General features: G+C 36.6%; 1 protein-coding gene and 1 pseudogene across 2 annotated transcripts; both read left to right on the plus strand.

Annotated features, from left to right (window-relative positions):
- The first annotated feature begins 13,869 nt into the window (after nucleotides 1–13,869).
- Nucleotides 13,870–14,831, plus strand: LOC124825120 (tubulin-folding cofactor C pseudogene; annotated as a pseudogene).
- A 1,417-nt stretch (nucleotides 14,832–16,248) lies between these two features.
- Nucleotides 16,249–19,641, plus strand: LOC124822193 (G-type lectin S-receptor-like serine/threonine-protein kinase At1g67520). Of its 2 annotated transcripts, none has more exons than XM_047294167.2 (7): nucleotides 16,249–17,488; nucleotides 17,737–17,841; nucleotides 17,915–18,087; nucleotides 18,164–18,374; nucleotides 18,581–18,818; nucleotides 18,901–19,051; nucleotides 19,125–19,641. In XM_047294167.2, exons 1-7 carry the CDS (start codon nucleotides 16,294–16,296, stop codon nucleotides 19,428–19,430), a joined length of 2,379 nt encoding a protein of 792 aa, XP_047150123.2. In that variant the 5' UTR covers nucleotides 16,249–16,293; the 3' UTR covers nucleotides 19,431–19,641. The 2 variants fall into 2 exon arrangements, with proteins under 2 accessions (XP_047150123.2, XP_087951418.1); XM_088095292.1 differs by having other exon boundaries at nucleotides 17,930–18,087.
- The last annotated feature ends 5,346 nt before the right edge of the window (nucleotides 19,642–24,987 follow it).

Consider the following 24,987-nt stretch of genomic DNA (forward strand, 5'->3'; position numbering starts at 1 on the left):
TAGGACCGTTCAGTTGCCAAATTTCAAGCACTTCCATTTCCTTTCTTTAGAGACCATTTGGTCTCCGCTTTAAAACCGTTCAGTCTCACTATAGGACCGTTCGGTCTTACATGTTTTCCACATTTCTTTCAGCTTTCAGTTATGTTTAACTTCGTGTTTTAATTTAGTTCATTTCTAGTCACAAAAACACTTTCAAACCCCCCACTTCGTGTTTGACCTAAGTCCTGAACCACATTTGGTCCTTGAGAGACGACCTAGGAGTCACTTCCTAGTACTATACTGCATTTTATTGCACATCAAATTTGTATCGGGTGCGACCCTGATCAGTGACCAAAGCTCTAAATACTAAATGATGAAGAATAATTTGAGGATGGTCCTTCAACGATTGGTGATCTCCAAATGGGTTGATGAAGCTTCTTCAAAAGTGGTTAACTCCATGGAAGAGACGAATGAAGCAGAAGCAATAAGATGAAGATATGTTGATGCTTGGTGTGTTGCGGTTTTAGTAGAGGTTTTTGTAAGAAGGTTAGGTTAACGTTGAAGAAGTTTAAGAGAAGACAACTTATAAGGTGATAACTCAAGAAGAGAAGACTTGCAATTTTGGAAAAGCATATTTACAATCACTCAAGTTCTAAAGAAAATACAAAGGATGCCTCTCCTTTTATAAGTAAAGGAGAAGGCTAGAATACATTGTACTTGAAAAGAGACTAGAAGGTTCCTATGGAAATAGGGTAAGAATAAGACCCTTCCCTCTAACAACTTGATAACAATTGAAAACACCGTTATCTGTGATTCAATTTTGATATTAAATCAACCCTTTGTTACTTAGAAGCTTGCTTGAACTCCTGGTTTTAGTATAGTTTTGTGAATAATTGAGTAGAGGGTATAATTGATGAGTTTATCACTAAATTCCCTTGCTTTTATAGGTTATTGGTATGATTTGGAAGAAGAGCAAAAGTATCCAGGAGTTGGAATTCAAGAGGGACTGTCAAAGCATCAAAAGAGGAGCACATGAGGTCACGCAGGGTGCCTGGGCGCCCCATTCTGGGCGCCTGAGCGCCAATTTGTGTAGTGCAGGGCGCTTGGGCGCCTTAGAAGGGCGCTTGAGTGCCAGCTTTGTACTATAGGGTGCTTGGCCGCCCTAGAAGAGCGCCTGAGCACCAGCTTTCTCCCATACCACGCTTGGGCGCCCCACTGATAACAGTTGAAAATCTGTTATTTTTATACTTAATTTTGACTTCAAAAACAACCTTTATGACTTAGAAACTAGCTTGAAATCATGCTTTTGCTTATGTATTTGAAATAAGACAGTTGGATGGGTTTTATGCTTGGCTTTCCTTGTTTGTGTAGGTTTTAAGATGAATTGAATGAAAGAAGTGAAGTAGCCAGAAGTTGGACTCAGAAAAGGAAGAAAAAGTGCACAAAAGAAGAGCCGCAAGTACCGCTCAGTGCCAATTTTACCACTGAGCGGCACTCTGAAGTCCCGTAGTCAACAATGAAGGGCAAAACTGCAGCTCAGCGTCAAAATAGAAGAATCACACTTACCGTTGAGCCTTGGGCCGATTTTCTGTAATATTTAGGAAGCTATATAAAGTTTTAGCCGAATTAGGGTTAGTATCTTTGGATAGAAAGAGGCGAAATCACACTTTCTTCAGCCCTTGGAGGAGGATTTTGGATGCTCAAGCTCTATTCTTCACCTTCTAGGGTTCTAGCTTACATTCTTTCATTGTTTTTCATCTAGTTTTACCATGTCTATGGTGAACTAAACCATTATTGTTGTTGGGGGACCGATGTAATCCTTTGAAACTCTCATGTATTGAATTGATTCTTTAATCTATATACTTTCTTTCATTAATTGTTAGGGTTTTTCTTCTATACTTTATGCATGCTTTCTTTAACTCATTCAATTGCATGATCATTGATGTTATTTGTATGGACACATATAAGTAAATCTAGAACTGAAGAAATTCTCCCAAGAGCAATATTGATGACTTAAGGCAGGGACCCATTACTAGAAGTATGGCTAGAAGAATTCAAGAAGAGCTTGAAGATATTGACACGACAGGGCACGTTCTTTTCCTTCAATTTAAGTGGCATTTGAAGACAACCAAAGAAGGGGTAAAACTGTCCAGTTGATGGTCAAAGTTGCTAGCTGCACCACCACTCTTTGCTAAGCACACCACGACAGCACCTCCGTCCCTCAACACCACCAGCTCACGTGCTGCTTTAGTTTTTAGCACATTTTTCATAAGTCTTTCACATTTTACATGGGTCATTGCCTCGCTGCAAGCTCCATGGATCACATATAAATTCATGGTAGCTACCCTTGTAAAGACACTTTTGAAGAATATTGAGTTTTACTCTGCTGATGCATTTTCCAACAACCAGAACTCTGCCAAAAGTCACCTCTTATTGAGCTTTCCTTCTCCATCTAGCTTCCTTCCAGTGAAGGCCGTCTGAGCTAGAGAATCCACTCACCATAGAGCTCTTCCTCCATCTCTGCATCCACTGAATTCATTCTTCCGCTGCTGCCAAACCACAATTGATATCACCTGCTTCATCCAATTCATCCCGCTGCCAGTTGCTTCTCGTGCGCCAACTTCGATACTGCTCACGATCCAATTAATCATTCCACTGCCTTCAACCCACACCTCTTCTGGAGCATCTTAGGCAGTGCATTGGAGCAAGGAAAGATCAACTTTGGAGTTGATTTTTGGTGCAGCAGAATCACGTTTTCACTGGTCTGCAGAAAATCTAGTTGTTGTAACAGCAGCATATTCCACTTGGCAGCTGTGAGATTAGTGTGAATCAACCAAATTCACTTTCTTTGAGATAAGCCAGAGCTGCATACCACTTTTACTTACTATTCTCTTGTTGTTTCATCTATATTGTTTTGCAAAATACTTGTAATTGGCCATTAAGTAAGTGACTTGGAAGAATTCACAAGTGTTCTTCCATCACTTGAAAACTTTGCTTTTAATTGTTCATATAAAATTGGTAGACAGTGAGTGTGTCTTGGTGATAACAGTTGAAAAACTGTTATTTTCATGCTTAAAATTGACACAAAAAGCAACCTTTACACTTAGAAACTAGCTTGAAATCATGCTTTTATCCATATTTTCAGAAATAAGAGAGCTGGACAGGTTTATGCTTGATTTCAGTGTTTTTGTGCAGGTTTTAAGGTGAATTTAGTGAAAGAAGTGAAGAAGGAGAGAGATGGAATCATAAAAGTCAACCAGAAACCAGAAAAGTCAACCAGTCAACCAGAAAAGTCAACCAGTCAACCAAAAAGTCAACCAGACAACCAGAATACGAAAAAAGTCAACCAGACGAGTTTTGGGCCAGTTTTATGCGATTTTATGATCTGTTTGGGCTTGGACCCGTTTTCTATTATTTTTATGTCCTATTTAAAGACCTAGATGTCTTAGGGTTGGTATCTTTGGCAGAAACGAAGCAAACACTCTCTCTTCCACCCCTTTGAAGGAGGATCTTGGATGCTCAGGCTACCTCTTCACCTTTCTAGGGTTTTATCCTTCATTCTTTCATTATTGTTCATCTAGGTTCACCATGAATATGGTGAGCTAAACCTTGTATGTTTGTTGGGGAATTAATGTAATCTTTTGAAGCTCTCATATATGGAATTTGTGCTTGCATCTTAATCTAAGATTTATGCTTTCTTTCATCATTAGTTAGGGTTTTTCCTCTTTGCTTAATGCTTGCTTTGTTTAACTCATTCAATGCATGATTATTGATTTTGTCGATACGGGAACGTACGGGGAAGTCTAGATCCGGGGAATTTCTCCCAATAGTATATTGGTTGCCTTAAGCTCATGTGCTAAAAAAACTAATTATTAGGAATGCTAGGAATTGTATGAACTCGTAATTAGGGAGAAGCCTTCTTGAAAGGTAATTTAGAGAGTGGCATTAACAATGATGACTTGAATGTTGAATTCCTAAAATATATGAGAGTGGATAAGATGAAATTGACCCCCAACAACATATTCATCAATATATTTCATTGAAAGTGCTTGTCTTTTGTTTTAGCCATTGATCAACCTCATGCATACATGTTTATTTTCGTCTTTTGCATATTAAACTCCACTTATTTTGTTCTTAAGTCTTAGCTAATCAACAAATCACATAACTAAACTAGGCCGTGAGTCCTTTGGGAGAACGATACTTGGTCTTACCGAGTTTATTACTTGAAACGATTCGGTCATACTTGTCGATTGTTAAACAAGTTTGTGACATCATATTTTGGTGATCATAAATTTGTCCATCACTTGGATACAAAGTTCCAAGCCTCACTTAGGAGATCTCACTTCTTTCAATTTTTGCAAGCACATAGGCCAAGTCTTAGAAGTTCGCATTTAGGGTCTAGTTTTCTTTGAGTTTGAGTGTGTCTTTAAACATTTAATGAATCTAGAGGTAATTTTGATTTAAAGACTTTTAGTAAGTAACTAGGGATATATTTGGCAAGGCAAGACTTGGTATTTAAGCAACCTATACGGTTCACCTCTCTTACCTGGAATATTGTCCTCAAGTGAAAAACTTCCAGTCTTTACTTCAAGAAAACTTTTGAGTTCATCAAAATGTCTGGAAGACAATCCCCTAGAATTAGTGATCCTCCCAAAGATCAATTTTCATTCCAAACTCTAGTCAATCAACTCAATGAGATTGAGAGAAAAATAAGTCAAGAAAAAGTTCAAAGAGAGCTACATAGTGCCATGGTTGAAAATGAGTTGAAACTTTTGAGAGAGGAACAAATCCAAAATAGGGAGAGAAGTTATAGTGGAGAGTCCCAATATGAACAAGAGGCCTTAAGGGTAGGAGAATATTATCATCAACCCTCTTCATCAAGAAGACACAGGAGGGAATTTGAAAATCCTCCTCCTCCTAAGGAAGTTAATGTGGTATTGCCTCATTTTCATGGAAAAGATAATGTTGAGGCTTACCTAGATTGGGAAATGAAGGTAGAGCAAATTTTTGCTTGCCATCAAGTAGGAGAAGAAAGAAAATTCTCTCTTGCTACTCTAAGTTTTTAAGGGTATGCAATGTACTGGTGGACTGCTACAGTCCAAGAGAGACTAAGACAACGACTTCCTCCAATAAAATATTGGAATGAGCTTACAAATGCCCTTCGGAAAAGGCACATACCCTCCTACTACAAAAGAGAACTCATGGATAAGCTCCAAAGATTGCAACAACAGTCTATGTCTGTTGAAGAATACAGACAAAAGATGGAGCTATACATGATGAGGGCAGGAGTAACAGAGGGCGAGGAAACTACCTTGGCCAGAATTTTGAGTGGGTTGAATATTGATATCAGGGATAGGGTTGAACTACTACCTTATAGAGATTTGAATGATCTTGTTCAAATGTGTATAAAAGTAGAACAACAAAATTTGAGAAAAGCTTCTGTTAAAAGATTTCAATCCCCCTTTGAACAGAAGATTGTAAAAGAAAAAGAACCCCTCAAACCTCTAGCTAATATAGTTGAAAAACCCAAACAGGAATCCTCTTCACACACTCGCACTAGTGAGATCAAGTGTTTTAAATGTTTGGGTAAGGGTCACATAGCTGCTCAATGTCCTACCAAAAGAACAATCATTTTAAGACGTAGTGACACATATAGCAGTGAAAGTGAAACCCCTAGTGAAAGTGAGAATGAGCAAGAAAGAGGTAATGAAGAGAAAGTAAATCCTTGTGAGGGTCCACTTCTAATGGTGAGAAGGGTGCTTAATAGTCAACCAAGTTCAGAACACTTATCACAAAGAGAGAACATCTTTCACATAAGATGTCAAATTGCAGAAAAATATTGTTCTCTCATTATTGATAGTGGATCTTGCTGTAACTGTTGTAGCACAAGGCTAGTTGAACAACTGAATCTTACTGTGATACCCCATCCAAAACCTTACAAACTTCATTGGCTAAATCAAGATGGGGATATAAAAGTCAAGAATCAAGTTAAATTGGCAATTTCCATAGGAAACTTCAAAGATGATGTTATTTGTGATGTAGTTACTATGGAAGCTTGCCATGTCCTATTAGGAAGACCATGGCAATTTGATAATGACACTACACACCATGGTCGCAACAATACCATAACTGTTCACAAAAATGATAAGAAATTTGTGCTTCATCCTCTGTCACCTACCCAGGTGGCCAAAGATCAAACACAAATGAAGCTCAACAAGGAGCAAGAAAAAGAAGAAATAGAGAGAAGAAAAAGAGAGCAAGAGGAAAGAAAAGAAGAAGAGAAAAGAGAACAAGAAAAACGAGAGCAAGAGCAAAGAGAAGAGAAAAGAAGAAAAGAAGGGAAAATAGAATCTCTATCCACACTCCTCATAGAACCAAGACTCTCAAGGGGAGGTTTTCTATCCTTTAATTTTCTTTCATCTATCCTTAAGTTTTCAAAATTCTACTTTTCTTTCCAAGAATTTACCACTCCATCTTTAACAATGTTTCAACTTGAAAAATGTGGCAATTCACTTGAGTTATTGTTACCTTTGTGGTTACAACTAACTCAAGAGAAAAATAAAATTTCAAAAGAAGTAAGGTTTCTTTATTCTATCAAAATTGAAAATTTCAAAACTAGGAAACCTTCTTCTAAACATATTTTTTTATTGGGTCAAATAAATCTCATTCGAGCTATGTTTGATGATTATGGCAGATTCATATTTGACCCGGGAGGAACTTTGATGGATACTATAAAAATAAGTCCTCACAAAGACAAACCAACAGATTTGAGGACAAATCCACTTCAAGGGGAAGGAGATGATGACTTAAGGCAAGGACCCATTACTAGAAGTATGGCTAGAAGAATTCAAGAAGAGCTTGAAGATATGGACACGACAGGGCACGTTCTTTTCCTTCAATTTAAGTGGCATTTGAAGACAACCAGAGAAGGGGTAAAACTGTCCAGTTGATGGTCAAAGTTGCTAGCTACACCACCACTCTTTGCTAAGCACACCACGGCAGCACCTCCGTCCCTCAACACCACCAGCTCACGTGCTGCTTTAGTTTTTAGCACATTTTTCATAAGTCTTTCACATTTTACATGGGTCATTGCCTCGCTGCAAGCTCCATGGATCACATATAAATTCATGGTAGCTACCCTTGTAAAGACACTTTTGAAGAATATTGAGTTTTACTCTGCTGATGCATTTTCCAGCAACCAGAACTCTGCCAAAAGTCACCTCTTATTGAGCTTTCCTTCTCCATCTAGCTTCCTTCCAGTGAAGGCCGTCTGAGCTAGAGAATCCACTCACCATAGAGCTCTTCCTCCATCTCTGCATCCACTGAATTCATTCTTCCGTTGCTGCCAAACCACAATTGATATCACCTGCTGCATCCAATTCATCCCACTGCCAGTTGCTTCTCGTGCGCCAACTTCGATACTGCTCATGATCCAATTAATCATTCCACTGCCTTCAACCCACACCTCTTCTGGAGCAACTCATCAAATATTGCCTAGACATAGGGATAGGAGGATTGGTTGCCTTTAAGCTTCTGTGTGAATGTAATGCATGACTAATTGCTAGGGAGACAAGGCATTGTAAACTAGTGATTAGGAATAGGCTTTCTTCACTGAGACATCGGGTTTAAGGTAAATTAGAAAGTGGCATTAACATTAATGAAGAAAGATGAATTCTTGAATACATGAGAGTGGATAAGATGAATCGGAAACCCCAACAACATAATCATTCATATTATACATCAATCGTTTTGCATCTTTCACGTCCATTGATCAAAACTTTCCATTCATGTTTATTTTTCATAGTTCAACAACAATATTTGCGGTTACAAGTCTAAGATAATCAACAAATCACGTAACTGTTTAGGTCGTGAGTCCTTTGGGAAACGATACTTGGTCTTACCATTTTATTATTACTTGATACGATTCGGTACACTTGCCGAGGGTTAACATCAACTTAGGGCGCGGAGCGCCAGCGAAGTGGGCTTGGACCTGTTTTCTTTTATTTTTTAGTTCTATTTAAGGACTTGGACGTCCTAGAGATTGTATCTTTTGATGGCTTGAGCACAAAAACACAATTTTTACCCCCTTGGGGGACAGATTTGGGGATGTGACAACTCTCCTCTTCTCTTTCTTGGGGGTAGATTTGGGGATGTGACAACTCTCCTTTTCTCTTTCTACGGTTTTTCTATCTCTTTCATTCTTTCATTCCATTGTTCATCTAGTTTTTCCATGATAATGGAGAACTAAACCTTATTTGTTGTTGGGAAAGATTTAACCTCTAAACTCTCATGTATTTGAATTTGTTCTGAATTATTATATGTTTCTTTCATTAATTGTTAGGGATTTTCTCCTTTGCTAAATTGTTATATTTTATGATTTGTTTGAGTATCGGGAGATATCTTATGAATCACGATCCGGATAACTTCTCCCGAAAGCAGTATTGCTCCCGAAAGCATTAAAGCAGTATTCCAAGTTCCCTCTCATGTATGTAAGAATTCTTCTTTATGCATTAATGTTAACGCCACACACTAAATCACTTAAACCCGATCCCTCGGTGAAATAAGTCTGTCCTTAATCACCAGTTCATGCAATTCCTAGCATTCCTAGTAATTAAATGTGAAGATCAAGAGCTTTAAGACGACCAAGACTCATACCGTCATCCTTGGGAAATATTACTCTTGGGAGTAATTCAAAAAGAACCTGAATTGTAAGGAACCTCCCGACACTCATGCAATTCATAAATCATGCTATTGAATTAATTAAATAAAGTCAGCGTTGTAACAGATGAATTACTCTAACAATTAATGAAAAAACATATATGATTAATAATCAATTCAAATACATGAGAGTTCACAAGGTTACATCATCCCCCAACAAAAAATAGATTTTAGTTCACCAAAGACATGGTGAAACTAGATGAACAATGGAGAAGAATGAGATAAAAAAAACCCTAAAAGTTGAAGATGAAAGCTTCTGCATCCAAATCCGCCTTCAGAAGGTGAAAGAGTGTGCTATTGTGCTCCACCAGCCAAGGATACAAAACCTAGGACGTCTGGGTCCTTTAAATAGAGCGAAGACAGAACATAAACAAGGCTAGGGCCCGTGTCACTAGCGCTCAAGTGCCCCACTTAGGGTGCCCCGGCGGTGAGCGGTGGTTCCCTATGCTCAAGCCTCAGAAAGGACGCCCAAACTTGTGCTTCTGGCGCTCAAGCGCCCCAAAAGGGGCGCTCGGGAAGTGAGCGATACTCTTCTGCACTTAAGCCTCTAAAAAGGGCACCCACGCTTCGAGAACTCCTCCTTTTTGGTGCTTTTCCAGGCCTTTCTGATCTCCATCTTCATGGCATTTCATCTCTATTTTCCATATTATCTCATTCCCTGCCAAAACAAGGGAAAATAGTCATTGATAACGGTTGAAAAATCGTTATTTTTATACTTAATTTTGACCTTAAAGACAACCTTTATGACTTAGAAACTAGTTTGGAATCTTGCTTTTGCTTAAGTTTTGGAAATAACAGAATTGGATGGGTTTTATGCTTGGTTTCCCATGTTTTGGCACGAATTAAGATGAATTAGATGAAAGAAGTTGAAGTAGTAAGGAGTTGGACTTAGGAAAGAAAGTAAAAGTGCACAAGTGTAATTTGAAGAACCGCACTTACCGGTGAGCGCCAAAAGTGCCGCTGAGCGCCATTAATTTGGACTTGGGCCAATTTTCTGTAATTTTAATAAACTATATAAGGTTTTAGTCAACCTAGGGTTCATATATTTGGACAGAAAGAGGCAAAATCTCACTTTCTTCACCCTTTGGAGGCGGATTTTGGATGTGGAAGCTCCGATCTTCAAATTCTAGGGTTCTATCTTTCATTCTTTCATTGTTTTTCATCTAGTTTCACCATGTCTATGGTGAACTAAACCTATATTGTTGTTGGGGAACCGATGTAATCCTTTGAAACTCTCATGTATTGAATTGGTTCTTTAGTTTATATGCTTTCCTTCATTACTTGTTAGTGTTTTTCTTCTATTCTCTTTGCATTCTCTGTTTAACTCATTCAATTACATGATCATTGATGTTATTTATATGAAAACATATAGATAAATCTAGAACTGAAGAAATTGTCCCAAGAGCAATATTTCCTAGACATAGGGATAGGAGGATTGGTTGCCTTTAAGCTTCTGTGTGAATGTATTGCATGAATAATTGCTAGGGAAACAAGACATTGTAAACTAGTGATTAGGAGTAGGATTTCTTCACCGAGACATCAGGTTTAAGGTAAATAAGAAAGTGGCATTAACATTAATGAAGAAAGATGAATTCATGAATACATGAGAGTGGATAGGATAAGTCGGAAACCCCAACAACATCATCATTCATATTTTAGATGAATCACTTTTGCATCTTTCAATCCAATTGATCAAAACCTTGCATTCATGTTTATTTTTCGCAATTCAACCACAATGATTTTGTTCACAAGTCTAATTAAATCAAGAAATCACATAACTGTCTAGGCCGTGAGGGCTTTGGGAAACGATACTTGGTGTTACCATTTTATTATTACTTGATACGATTCGGTACACTTGCCGAGTGTTAACAAGTTTTTGGCGCCGTTGCTGGAGACTCGTGGTTTAACTATTCTATTTGTGTGATTATTGATTAGCTTTGACTTGATTTTTGAATTTTTTATCTTTTTATTTTTTTATGTTTTTAGTTTATCTTTTTATCTTTTTCCCAAAGGACTCAGGGCCTAAACAGTTATGTGATTTGTTGATTAAATTAGACTTGTAAACGAAAACATTGTTGTTGAATTACGAAAAATAAACATGAATGCAAGGTTTTGATCAATGGAATTGAAAGATGCAAAAACGGTTGATGTAGAATATGAATGATTATGTTGTTGGGGTTTCCGATTCATCCTATGCACTCTCATGTGTTCAAGAATTCATCTTTCTTCATTAATGTTAATTCCACTTTCTAATTTACCTTAAACTTGATGTCTCGGTGAAGAAAGTCTACTCCTAATCACTAGTTTACAATGTCTTGTCTCCCTAGCAATTATTCATGCATTACATTTGCACAGAAGCTTAAAGGCAACCAATCCTCCTATCCATATGTCTAGGTAATATTGCTTCCGAGAGAATTTCCCCAGTTCTAGATTTACCTATATGTGTCCATATAGATAACATCAATGATCATACAATTGAATGAGTTAAACAAAGCATGCATAGAGTAAAGAGGAAAAACCCTAACAATTAATGAAGCAAAGCATATAAAATATGGAACCAATTCAATACATGAGAGTTTCAAAGGATTACATCGGTTCCCCAACAACAATGGAGGTTTAGTTCACCATAGACATGGTGAAACTAGATGAAAAACAATGAAAGAATGAAAGATGAAACCCTATAATTTGAAGAAAGGAGCTTCCGCATCCAAAATTCTCCTCCAAGGGGTGAAGAAAGTGTGATTTCGCCTCTTTATGTCCAAAGATCCCAACCCTAGGTCGACTAAACCCTTATATTGTTTATTAAAATTTAGAGAAAATAGGCCCAAGCCCAATTAAATGGCGCTCAATGGCACTTTTGGCGCTAAGCGGTAAATGCATCTCTTCAGAATGACGCTCAGCTGAAGTTTTAGCCCTCAGAGGTGACTGCGGTGCTTCAGAACGCCGCAAAGCGGTAAAAGTTGCGTTGAGCGGTGAATGCGACTCTTCTTTTGTACACTTTTACTTCCTTTCCTGAGTCCAGCTCCTTACTACTTCAACTTTTTTCATCTAATTCATCTTAATTCCTGCCAAAACAGGGAAAACCAAGCATAAAACCCATACAACTCTCTTATTTCGAAAACTTAAGCAAAAACATGATTTCAAGCTAGTTTCTAAGTCATAAAGGTTGTTTTTAATGTCAAAATTAAGTATAAAAATATCGGTTTTTCAACCGTTATCACAACCCCAAACTTAGAACTTTGCTTGTCCTCAAGCAAACAAAATGTAACTTAGTCTTCCGCCAATCCATACAATGGTTCACCACATTCAAAAACTCTTTCTTTCCAAGACAAGTAATTACTCAAATAAGCTCATCAAAAAGAATTCAGTCAAGATGCACACATGCTTTAATTCAATCAAACCCATTGTGGTGTTCACATAGTCACATAGTATCCAACAAATGCTATTCTCATGAATGATCAACTAACTAAGCATAGATGTAATCATGTGCTCATGGAATTATTCCTCACTAGATAAAGTGTTTCACTCAATCACACAAGTGTATAGAGGTCACTCATTCACTATACTATCACAATGTCACATGAATCAACTTTGCCTTTCATTTAACCACAATCAAATACACTCACAAGCAAGCATCATCACAAGGACTTTTCTATGGCTTATAATGTGGCTGGGCTAAGAAGAAAATTGGATTTTCTGGATCACAAAATCCTTGAGTTAAGAGAATCACAACCATTCTTACTTCTTCCCAACTTTCTTTTGCATTGAGCTTTTCTTTTTCTTTCTTTTCTTTCCTTTTTATTTTGCTTTTCACGTGCTTAGCTCAATGCCTTTTATATTCCCCTTTTAGACTTCCCAACAACACCAAACTTGAACATTTATCAATACCACAAGATATTTTCAACTCAACTCAAGGTAAAGATTTTCAAAAAGGGTTTTCTGTCATGTTCAAGGCTAAGGGTTCAAAGGATAGAACACATTGTGCTCTGTTTATTGGGCTAAAATCATGAATTTGGCTAATAAAGGGTTACAACCAAATGGCCTTGATCATATGACACATACAAGCAAGTGATTCAATCATAGAAACCTGGGCAAAGTCATTCATGCTTTCAATGTAATAACATTCAATCACAAAAACTCTGGAGTTCAAAACCTCACACATAAGCTCATCCAATCATTCCACATACACATCCTGCTTAGCATCTTAATCACAACCACAACATCATGCATTTGTTCACATAGCTTGTGAACAACCACCTGTATATCAATATATAGTGCATAATCTCAACATCAATCACTATCCAAGCATTATCAAGCAATACTCATCATGCATAAATCACAAGCAAACCATCATAGCAGATAAAGTTTCACACTGAATACATCACAACCTATTCTAATAACAGAAGCAAATAAGTTCAACAATACAAAACAAAAGATAGAAAAAATCCTACTCTAGAGGTGAAAATTCTATATCGGTTTGAAAATTCATATAATAAGTCATTTTAACATATGTAAAAAGACTTTAGCATAGTAAATTAAGTTGTATATTTTGACCATCAACGAAAATGTATAATATTAAGAAAAGTAAATTACACATTATAAAGATATAAAAAACTATAGAAGAAACATATATATATATATATATATATATATGTGTGTGTGTGTGTGTGGGGGGGGGGGGGGTTTAATCATTCAGGAAGTCCCTATTTTCGGGCAGAATCTCAATTTGGTCCTTTTCTTTTCTCGACGTCTCTATTGGGTCATATTTTTGTGAAAAATGCAACAATTCGGCCCCTACCGTTAAATTGAGCCCAACGACTAGTCTTTAGTTGACGTGGCACGTTGGACTGAGTTTTTAATTAACTTGGCTGAATGATGTGTATTTAGGTAGTTTTAAAATTAAAAACTTGGTAAAACTCCCCTAAGCCGCACAAGATTCACGTGTTGAATATTCCCAATCGTGGAGACCTCCGCCCTAAACTCCTTCTCCCGACTCCATGGACTCTCCAACCTCTTCACAGCCACAACCGAAGCATCACTCAACTCCCCCTGAAACATAGTCCCAAACATTGTTTGGAAAAGTTTGATTATGAAAAAATAAGCCTGAATCTGAATACCATGAATGTACTATGAATTGAGTTTGAGGAATCCCAGAAACAGGAACAGTTATCCTTCATGGAAGACGAAACAGAAAAATAGAAGAAGCACTTAGCAATGGTGGAAAGGCTTTCGAAGCGCCCCCAAAGTCGTTGAACAAAGCCCGAATCTTCAACAGAATCTACCTCCTCCGTCCTCTCACACTTCTCCTAACTGAAAACCTCAATAGAGTTCCAACTCCAACAATCCCAATCTCTTTCCTCCGATCCACCAAACCTCAAACTCCATTTCCAGAGCATCTCCGAATCATTCTCCGATTTGCAAAAATTCGTCACCCAAAACTCCTACCTCCTACACTCTTACGACGTTCGAACCTCCCTCAAAACCGTCTCTGACCTAAGACAATCCCTCCAAAACCTCACCAACCAACTCATCCCCAAAACAAAATTCCCCTTCAAGAATAAACCCACCAAGAAGGACCCCAAGAACACCGCTATTCCGCAACCCAAACAACCCCCTCAACCCTCCATTCCCGACACGCGCCTCGCCACGCGCGAATCTCCCGACTTCATAAACAAAGTTGGTGAGGTTTTAGTCGCCGAGTTCAGGGGCTCCGAGGTAGGGGAATTCGCTGTTTTGGATCTCGATTCTTGTGAAGTGAGGATAATAGGTTCCGTTAGGGCGCTTTTTGTACACCTGTTGAAGAATTGTAGGGTTTACGTGGGGCCGTTGACTGGCTCTGTTCTTATTGAGGAAGTATAGGGTTGCGTCTTCGTGATGGCGTCTCATCAGATTCGGATTCACTCTGCCAGAAAAAGCGATTTCTACCTTAGGGTTAGGAGTAAGCTAATAATTGAGGATAGTAACGGCGTGAGGTTTGCGTTGTATTGTTTGAGTTACTCAGGGATCGAGGAGGATCTTCGCATTTTCGGTGGCTGCGGGCGGTGCGGTCTCCGAATTGGTCGGTTTTGCCAGAGAGTGAAAGGGTTAGGATTGTTGATGTATCGAATTTGAAAAATGGGGATGAGGAAATTTGATCTGAGTATTGCTTGACCTGGTAGAAGGATGATTTCAACCGCAGGGTGTAAAGCCCCGGGGAAGGGTCCGTCTCCCAGATTTTACAAAGTTTTTAATTTTAAAACTATCTAAATACACGTCATTCAGCCATGTCAATTAAAAACTCAGTCCAGCGTGCCACGTCAACCAGAGACTAACGTCGTTGGGCTCAATTTAACGGCAGGGACCGAATTGTTGTAATTTTCACAAAAATAGGACCCAATTGAAACGCCGAGAAAGAAAATGACCAAATTGAGATTCTGTCCGGAAAATAGGTACTTCCTGAATGATTAAACTTTTATATATATATATATATATATATATATATATATATATATATATATATATATATATATATATATATATATATATATATATATATATATATATATATATATATATATATATATATATATATATATATATATATATATATATATATATATATATATATATATATATATATATATATATATATATAAGCCTTTAAAGTTCCTTTTATCGTAAACATTCAAAACGATAATGGACATCTGATGAATAACAACTCAATTTTCTATACTGAGAAAATAAAGTGTTAAACTTGTCCTTGCTAAAATGATATTCGTTATGTTTTAAAGTTCAATCATGGAAGACAAGAGATTACTCAAAAAAAAACCAAAAGGAAATGAAAGTGTAAGTCCCATTAAAACAAAAGTTTTGTCGGCCATTGTTAATGCGTTTCCCTGTATATCGGGTATCATGCGCAAACATTTTATAAAGGCGTTTTGAGAATAAATAAATTAATTCGTTTAAAAATTAAAATTAATTTATATATTTGTAAACTTGTTTTTATTAATTTGTTAAAATATAATTATTAATTTATTTACGAGATAATTTTTACTTGTACGAAACTAACCCTTTTGTTTATAATTTTTGAAGTGTTGATGAAAGATTTACTTTCAAAAATAGAATCTAACAATATCCACACTTTTTGAATTATATATTGTAGTAAAGAGAACTGATGCTTTTCTTTTACAAAGGGTCTTTTCTTTTTCTTCCCAACAGAAAAGGCTGTGCATATTTAGAATTCGAGTTGTAGAGAAAATTCTGAAATGTTCTGTGTAATCTTGAGCTGAAATGGAGATAATTAATAAACTTTTATATTATTATAACTATTTTAAGCAAATATAACACTATCAGAAACAAAGGAAAAAACATATCATGTACTAGTTAAATTGTGTCTTAGCAAATATTTTTTTATATTGTTATAACTTTTAATGTATTCGTCTGTTATATTTTAAATTTTTAGATGTGTTTCAATATATATATATATATATATATATATATATATATATATATATATATATATATATATATATATATATATATATATATATATCATTGCCATTCCTTGGCAAACCGTTCTCTTGCAGATTTGTCTTTCCATATATTTTAAAGTACTCCATGAGTTTTATTCTACACAAACTACTGCTTGCTTTGTGGTTGTGCTGGAGTTCTGCTGTTCATGTTCACCCAGCAGATGAAAGTTTAAAGCCCGGTGATACATTTAAATTTTCTTCACCGTCACTATATTCCAAGAATCGCAGATATTTTATTGAATTTTATCCGGTTGGAATTCCGGGTGAAATCGAAGATTTTACTTATTTGGCAGTCTTCAGTGAAATCGAAGATATTGTAGTCTGGGAGGGTAACAGAGAACAACCTGTCGGCCAGAGGGATGTAGTTCTATCCCTAAACTTCTCTGGCGTGCTGAAAATAGAATCTCGACGTGTCAAGAAACCAATTATTCTCTATTCTCCTCCTCAACCTATCAACAACACTGTGGCCACTTTGCTGGATTCAGGCAACTTTGTACTTCAACAACTTCACCCCAATGGCACAAACATTCTTCTGTGGCAGAGTTTTGATTATCCCACTGACACTTTGATCCCCACCATGAAGTTAGGGGTTAATCACAAAACAAGGCATCATTGGTCACTTGTTTCAAAGTTGACCGATTCGCATGCGACTGCAGGTGCCTTTAGTCTTGAATGGGAACCCAAGGAACAAGAACTGATCATAAGAAGACGAGAAAAAATTTGTTGGAAAAGTGGGAAAATGAAGAACAATAGATTTGAGAACATTCCAGAAGATGCACAACATGTGTTGAAGTACAACATAGTATCTAATGGGGAAGAAGACTCATTCTCTTTCACATCTACAAATGAAAACCTTATAAGTCGGTGGACCCTATCGTATAGTGGGCGGTTAGTTTACAAGAACGGATATGTTGCAAGGGCTGATCTGTGTTTTGGATATAATAACACAGGAGGGTGCCAAAGATGGCAGCATATGCCTAAATGCAGGAGTCCTGGTGAAGTGTTCACCAAAAAGAGTCTTCGCTCTAATTACGAAAATGTAACCTATGACCAAAATCAGAATATTAGTCACAGTGATTGTGAGGCGGCTTGCTGGAGCGATTGCGATTGCAATGGATTCAAAGAATTGTATCTTGATGGAACTGGATGTAGATTCTATCGTTGGAATTCATCCAAAGATATTATAGTTGACGGCAGTGTTTCGGGTGAAGACTTTTACATACTGGAGAACCCAGGGAACATATATACAGCAAAGACAACATTTACCCCTCATCATCACGGTTGGTCTAATGCTAACTTCATTTCATTTTTCATAGAAAAAAAGAAGTTTTACTCTAAAATATATACAGTAAAGTTTAAAGATTCCAATGATACTCTAAATTGCATAGACTATGAATAGTTTTTGAGAATTTCTTTGTTTGCTAAAAATTTTCTCTTACAGTCATTTTACTGCAACGATTAACAACGGCTTTATAAAAGCCATAAAATTAATAATTGATACTTGAAGATTTGTAATTATTGGATGCAGGTACAAAAAGGTGGATATGGATAAGTACAGTGGCAGCCACTTTACTGATAATATGCACCTCCATGCTATTCCTAGCCATAAAGAAACGAAAACATGTGCTTCAAGGTAATTGGATTCAAACTCCATGTTAAAAAGTTATTTTTTTATATTTTAGTATTCCTTTTTTTCATCTTAACAGAGAAGAAACGCAAAGAAATGGCGATGAAATTATCTCAAATCGAAGATTTTGAGAATGATTTGAAAAAGGGACATGGATTGAAAGTATTGGATTATGCATTGGTTTTGGCGGCCGCAAATTGGTTTTCATCGGAAAATAAGTTAGGACAGGGAGGTTTTGGACCCGTTTATAAGGTGATTGAAATTATTAAGTTTATGTATTGTTAATTTTGTTGAGTATTCATGACCTCTTTTTATCTCATTTTATTAGGGAACTTTGCCAACAGGAGAGGAGGTTGCTATAAAAAGACTTTCAAAAAGTTCAACACAGGGAATTGTGGAATTTAAAAACGAAGTAACACTTATAAGTGAACTTCAGCACATGAATCTTGTTCAACTACTAGGTTGCTGCATTCATGAAGAAGAGAAGATTCTAATTTACGAGTATATGCCTAACAAAAGCTTGGATTTCTATCTTTTCGGTGAGCAATGTGTTAATGATTATCCAAACACATGTGGGTTTTAAGATTGATCTTTCTCAACTATACAATTTTTTTATGATAGATTTACCATAAATACTCATGTTTTCATATGTATAATATCATGAAGAAAAGTTACTTTTGCTTTTTACTTTTGTAGTATACATTCTAATGCATATCACTATCATTACTGTATGACTATGGAGAAGATTGTACAAGAAGCAAATTACTAAATTGGAATAAACGCTTCAACATAATACAAGGAATTGCTCAAGGATTACTCTATCTTCACAAATACTCAAGACTCAAAGTCATTCATAGAGACTTGAAAGCCAGTAACATACTTCTAGACGAGAACATGAATCCAAAAATTTCAGATTTTGGAATGGCTAGAATGTTTACCGAACAAGAATCCGTGTCAAATACGAACAGGGTTGTTGGGACATAGTGAGCTTGCTTGACTCTTTATTATATTTATTTTATATTAATGTATAACTAAAATTTATCTTGCATGTAATATTTCTTGCAGTGGTTATATGTCTCCAGAATATGCTATGGAAGGAGTTTTTTCTACAAAGTCTGATGTCTACAGCTTTGGAGTATTGTTGCTTGAAATAGTTAGTGGGCGAAAAAACACTAGTTTTTATGATGATGACCACCCAATAAATCTAATAGGACATGTATGTAAAATAAACTATGATGAATTTGTTTTTTGGCATGATATTTTGTGTCTAATTTCTAAAATACTTGTAGGTATGGGAATTATGGAAAGATGACAAGTGTTTTGAATCAGTGGATCCATCATTAGAGGATACATTTGTATATGATGAAGCGCAGAGGTGTATTCATGTTGGTCTCCTATGTGTTGAACAATATGCAAATGATCGACCAACAATGTCTGACGTTATATCAATGTTGACAAACAAGAGTGAAATAGTGTCTTCACCTAAAAGACCAGCATTCTATGTTCAACGAGAGATGCTTAACGAAAATTTATCTTCTGCGGGGTTGTGTACTGGTTCCACAGTAGAAATTACTACTTCCTTGGAAATAGAATAATGTTAGTGAGTTATATACTAATTTAAAAAAATTAGAAATTAACTTTTGCTTTTCCTTTTTTATTTGCCCCTCCTATAGTCCAATATAAATAGTTTTTGTTAAGTTAATTGTTTTCATGTGAGAGAGCCAGCTGTTATGCATAGCCTATTTTTATGTAATTGCCTTGAGGTTGTTCTCTTGGAGTGGAAAGTCATAGAAGATTTCCTTTTTAGAGATGTGTAGTTTTTTATTTAATTTACATAATAAATTAAAAATAAAGTTAAAATAGTTAATAACTAACAATTTATACTACACCTTTTTATTTTGTTTGTTTTATTGTGTTAGTTGTATGAGCACTTCTTAATGACATGTAACCATTTTATTTTTTAATTTACGAGAATAAGATCCATCTTTATTTTGCTTTATGTGTATGTGTTCTTTGTTTGTCACTATTCTTGTGAAAAATAAGGAACGATACACGAGAGGATTAAATTATGTTTATAAAATTTTGTAGTTTTTTTTTATATATTGTCTGTAATTACAATCTCAAATAATACTAAAAAGGGTTTTAAACAAAGAATGAGATATTTTCACATCTTCTAGTTCAAGTTTTTCGTTTCCTTTGTTAGTTACACTAGTGCAAAATTTGTCTTTCATGTCACCCAATAGACGTCCGTCCACGAAAACACCAACGTAAATAATTGATCGGTGGCATTTTAATATATAAGTTTGACTGTAGATGTCCGTTGTGGAGGGGCCCCGACGTCTATAATATTATAGACGTCGGGGCCCCTCCACAACGGACGTTTAAGCGGCTGACAGGATAGTTGAAGAGTTAATTGCTTCAGCCTCTTAAGCGTCTGTTGTGGAGGGGCCCCGACGTGTATAATATTATACACGTTGGGGCCCCTCCAGAACGGACGTTTAAGCGGCTAACAGGGTAGTTGAAGAGTTAATTGTTTCAGCTTCTTAAACGTTTGTTGTGGAGGGGCCCCGACGTCTATAATATTATACACGTCGGAGCCCCTCCAACGGACGTCTAAACCCCTCGCGAATATCAATATTTAAATCCAAAACACGTCATATTAGTTATGGCCCCGATGTCTATAATATTATAAACGTCGGGGCCTTCTAGTACCGGACGTGTCATTTATACTAAAACGCGACCCCGTGAGGAGTTACGCTCACTGTTCATCGTCTTCCCCGCGATTTGACTCTGCGGCATTGCATTTCCAGGTGCGTTTTCTTTGTTTTGGACCGCTTAAATTTACTTTTAATCCGATTAAATTGTTCTGTGATGAAATATCTTTGATTTGAACCGATTAAAAATCGTTTTCAGTGCGTTTTGGTGCAGTTTCTTGCGTGTTCTTGGGCAACATTTTTTACTGTTTTTGGCCTACGTTTTAGGTCGTGCACTCCTCGGTTTCCCTCCATTTCATTTGGAATCTGCTTTTCAGGTTAGCTTCTTCGTTGATAATTTTTTTGTACGCATGTTATTGGGTTTTGTGTATGCATGTTTTTTACTTTAAGGTCTGCATGTGTTATTGGCTTTTGAATATGCATGTATTAGTTGTGTTATTATAATTGTCATGTTAGATTATAAGTATCAAATCATTGTGTGACACTTAGTTCCCGTTTGAAATTTAACACAAATGATTAATCTTTTAATCGTTTGTGTTAAATTTTGAATTGTCCGATTGGACAGTTTGAGAAAATTAATTTTCATAATTTACAATAACATGTAAGTTGGAGTTTATGGATAAGATTGATAAAATTTCGGTTCAGTATTTGTGTTGTTATCCGGATGCATATTTGATTGTGGTCATGTTGACTACTCTCATTTCGTGTATTTCGGAGACCAATGCGAAATGCTACCGAAATCTTATCAAATTTATGATGTAAACTTCTTTGCACGTGTCTTAGCAAATTATGAAAAATAATTTTTTTGAATGGGTAGGGCCTAACTTTGTGAGAGTTAAAAACTTAAACTGGTGATTTTACGAACATAGAATGGATCGAAGCTGGATGAATGAACGTCGCATCAGTGAAGAATATGATAAGGGTGTTTCGGAGTTCTTGCAATACGTTGAACAAAATGCTAAGTTTGTGAACGAGACATATTTTTGTCCTTGTGTGAGTTGTCTTAATCAAATACGGCAAGACTTAGGCAATGTGCGTGATCATCTATTCATATTTGGCATCATGAGGACTTATACCATTTGGACTTGGCATGGAGAAGTATTGGACCAGCCTACCACGTCACGAGGAACGAATTATGTGGAAGAATGGATGAGTGATAATTTAGAGGACATGATACGTGATGTAGGTGAAGATAATTTTGGAAGAGCTAATTTGTATGATTCTCTTATAAATGATTCAGAGCAACTGTTGTTCCCTGGATGCTCGAACTTTACACGTCTGTCTGCAACTTTAAAGTTGTTTAGAATAAAAGCAAGGAATGGATGGACCGATAAAAGTTTCACCGAGTTATTGGAGTTGTTGAAGGAGATGCTTCCAGAAAATAATACTCTACCTGTTCGTAATTACGAGGCAAAATTTTTTTTATGTCCAATGGATCTTGAATATCAAAAGATACATGCTTGTCCTAATGATTGTGTTTTGTACACAAAGGAGTTTGCTTCGCTAAAGTATTGTCCAACATGTGGTTTATCCCGTTTTAAAAGGAAATCTGACAGAAACACTGCTAATGAAGGTAATGATGGTGCACCTGCTAAGGTGATGTGGTATTTGCCTATAATACCTAGGTTCAAACGTATGTTTTCTGTTAAAGAAGATGCAAAGAACCTTAAATGGCACTTTGACGAAAGAAAGTGCGATAATCTTCTTCGACACCCTGCTGATTCACCCTAATGGAAAAAAGATTGATGAAAAATTTCCAGAGTTTGGTGCAGATCCAAGAAACTTAAGACTTGGACTTGCAACTGATGGTATGAATCGTTATGGAAACTTAAGTAGCAAACACAATTCATGGCCAGTTATGTTGATGATTTACAATCTTTCTCTTATGTTGTGGATGAAGAGAAAATATGTGATGTTGTCCATGATGATATCGGGTCCTAGACAACCTGGAAATGACATTGATGTTTACTTAAAACCTTTAATTGATGATTTGAAATTTTTGTGGGAAGAAGGGGTCGACGTATTTGATTCACATGTTTAGGAACAGTTCCGTTTGTGTGCAATGTTGTTTTGCACTATAAATGATATCCCAGCGTATGAAAATTTGAGCGGTTATAGTGTTAAAGGTCATTTTCCATGTCCGATATGTGAAGAAAACACTAGTTACCTTCAATTGAAGCATGGACAGAAGACGGTATATACAAGACATCCAAACCCCTAATCCCTAAGCAACTCGTTCAGGCATATAGACGTTCGGGTGTGGCTTCCTCAGACGTCCCTATAGAAGTCGGCGGGAGGGAGGGGTGTGCCTCGGACGTCTAGTCAGACGTCGAGAGGTGTGCCTCGGACGTCTATATAGACGTCGGGCCTGACACAATGGACGTCTGACTAACGTCACCCACAAAGACGTCGTGTACAGGTCGGACGTCAAAAAGCCAAAAGAACAGACATCTAAAGCCCTTTCTGCATAGTGTTAGTTAAGCATTATAAGATATAATATAAAAGTTTAGGAAAAAATACTAAATACTTTTAGTTTATGATGAGCAAACATGAGTGATTTACTTGTCCTAGAAAAAAATGCTTTTTGGTGTGCTAGACCATTGTAGTGTGAATACTTTGTTTAAGCCAAGTTACATTTTGTTTGAGGACAAGCAAAGTTTCAAGTTTGGGGTTGTGATAACGGTTGAAAAACCGTTATTTTTATACTTAATTTTGATATTAAAAACACCCTTTTTGATTTAGAAGCTTGCTTGAACTCATGTTTTTGCTTTAGTTTTGTGAATAAGAGACTTGAGGTTATACTTGATGATTTTATCACTGAATTCCCTTGATTTTGTAGGCTAATTGAATAATTTGAAAGAACAGTTAAAGTACCAAATAGTTGGATGGCAGAAAAGTCAACCAGAATGTAGAAAAGTCATCCAGAGTGCAGAAAAGTCAACCAGCGCAGAAAAGTCAACCACTGCAATGGGACTGAGCGCTAGTTGGGGTTGAGCGCCAGTTTTAGTGTTGCAGCTACCGCTGAGCAGCCTTTTTGGGCACTGAGCGCCAGTTTCATGGGCTTGGACCTGTTTTCTGTTATTTTATGTTCTATTTAAGGACTTGGACGTTCTAGGGATTGTATCTTTTGATGGCTTGAGCACAGAAACACACTTTTCACCCCTTAGTGGTAGATTTGGGGATGTGACAGCTCTACTCTTCTCTTTCTAGGGTTTTTGTATCTCTTTCATTCTTTCATTCCATTGTTCATCTAGTTTCTCCATGATAATGGGGAACTAAACCTTATTTGTTGTTGGGAAAGATGTAACCTCTTAAACTCTCATGTATTGAATTGATTCTTATTATAAATGCTTTACTTCATTAATTGTTAGGGTTTTTCCTCTTTACTCTTTGCATGTTTTGTTTAACTCATTCAATTGCATGATCTTTGATTTTGTCGATATGGACACATACGGGGAAATCTAGAACTAGGGAAATTCTCTTGGAAGCAATATTACCTAGACATAGGAATAGGAGGATCGGTTGCCTTTAAGCTTTTGTGCAAATGTAATGCATGATTAATTGCTAGGGAGACAAGGCATTGTGAACTAGTAATTAAGATTAGGCTTTCTTCACCGAGACATCGGGTTTAAGGTAAATTAAAAAGTGGCATTAACATTTAATGAAGAAGATGAATTCATATATGCATGAGAGTAAATTAGGTGAAATCTAAACCCAACAACAATATCATCAACTTCATTCATTCATTCCTGTGTTTAGCCTCAATTGATCAAATTGCATTCATGTTTATTTTATTGCATTTGCATTCAAAAACCCCAAAATATGTTCTTTAGAGTCTTAATTAGTTGAGTAATCATATAACTGTCTAGTGTCGTGAGTCTCTTGGGAAACGATACTTGGTCTTACCATTTATTATTACTTGATACGATTCGGTACACTTGCCGAGGTCTTAATAAGTTTTTGACTCCGTTTTCGGGGATTAAAAATTTGTTTATCAATTACATATCTCATTAAAAGTTGTCAGATGCTCATATGAACTTTCACTTGACAGTCGTTTAAATTGGTTGCTCTTCACTAAATGGATCAACGCAAGCTTCATCTCCATACTTGCGGCATTGACCCTCAACATTGCAATGCTGTTAAAATGGTGAGGGCCAACAACTATTGCATAATCTGCCAAAGTACGCCTAACACCATTGTTGTCCATGCTTTCCTGATTAGATTGTAAGGCCTGTGAAATTCTTTCTAGAGACGGTTCTCTAGATAATCTATTTCTTCTTGGCCTTCTACTAGTCTCAAGTCCTCCAAGAAGAGGTTTAGCATTTTTGTTGCTCCTTGTCCTAACTGTATCCTGCTTAAACCAAACACAAAACCCTAGAAAACACTGTTAGCACAAAAACAAAAGTAAATGGATGTTGTTTAATATGAGATTAGTATG

The sequence above is a fragment of the Vigna umbellata genome, chromosome 7, assembly GCF_029865625.1.
Source record: "Vigna umbellata cultivar VRB3 chromosome 7, Vumbellata_1.0, whole genome shotgun sequence".
NCBI classification, from domain to species: Eukaryota; Viridiplantae; Streptophyta; class Magnoliopsida; order Fabales; family Fabaceae; genus Vigna; species Vigna umbellata.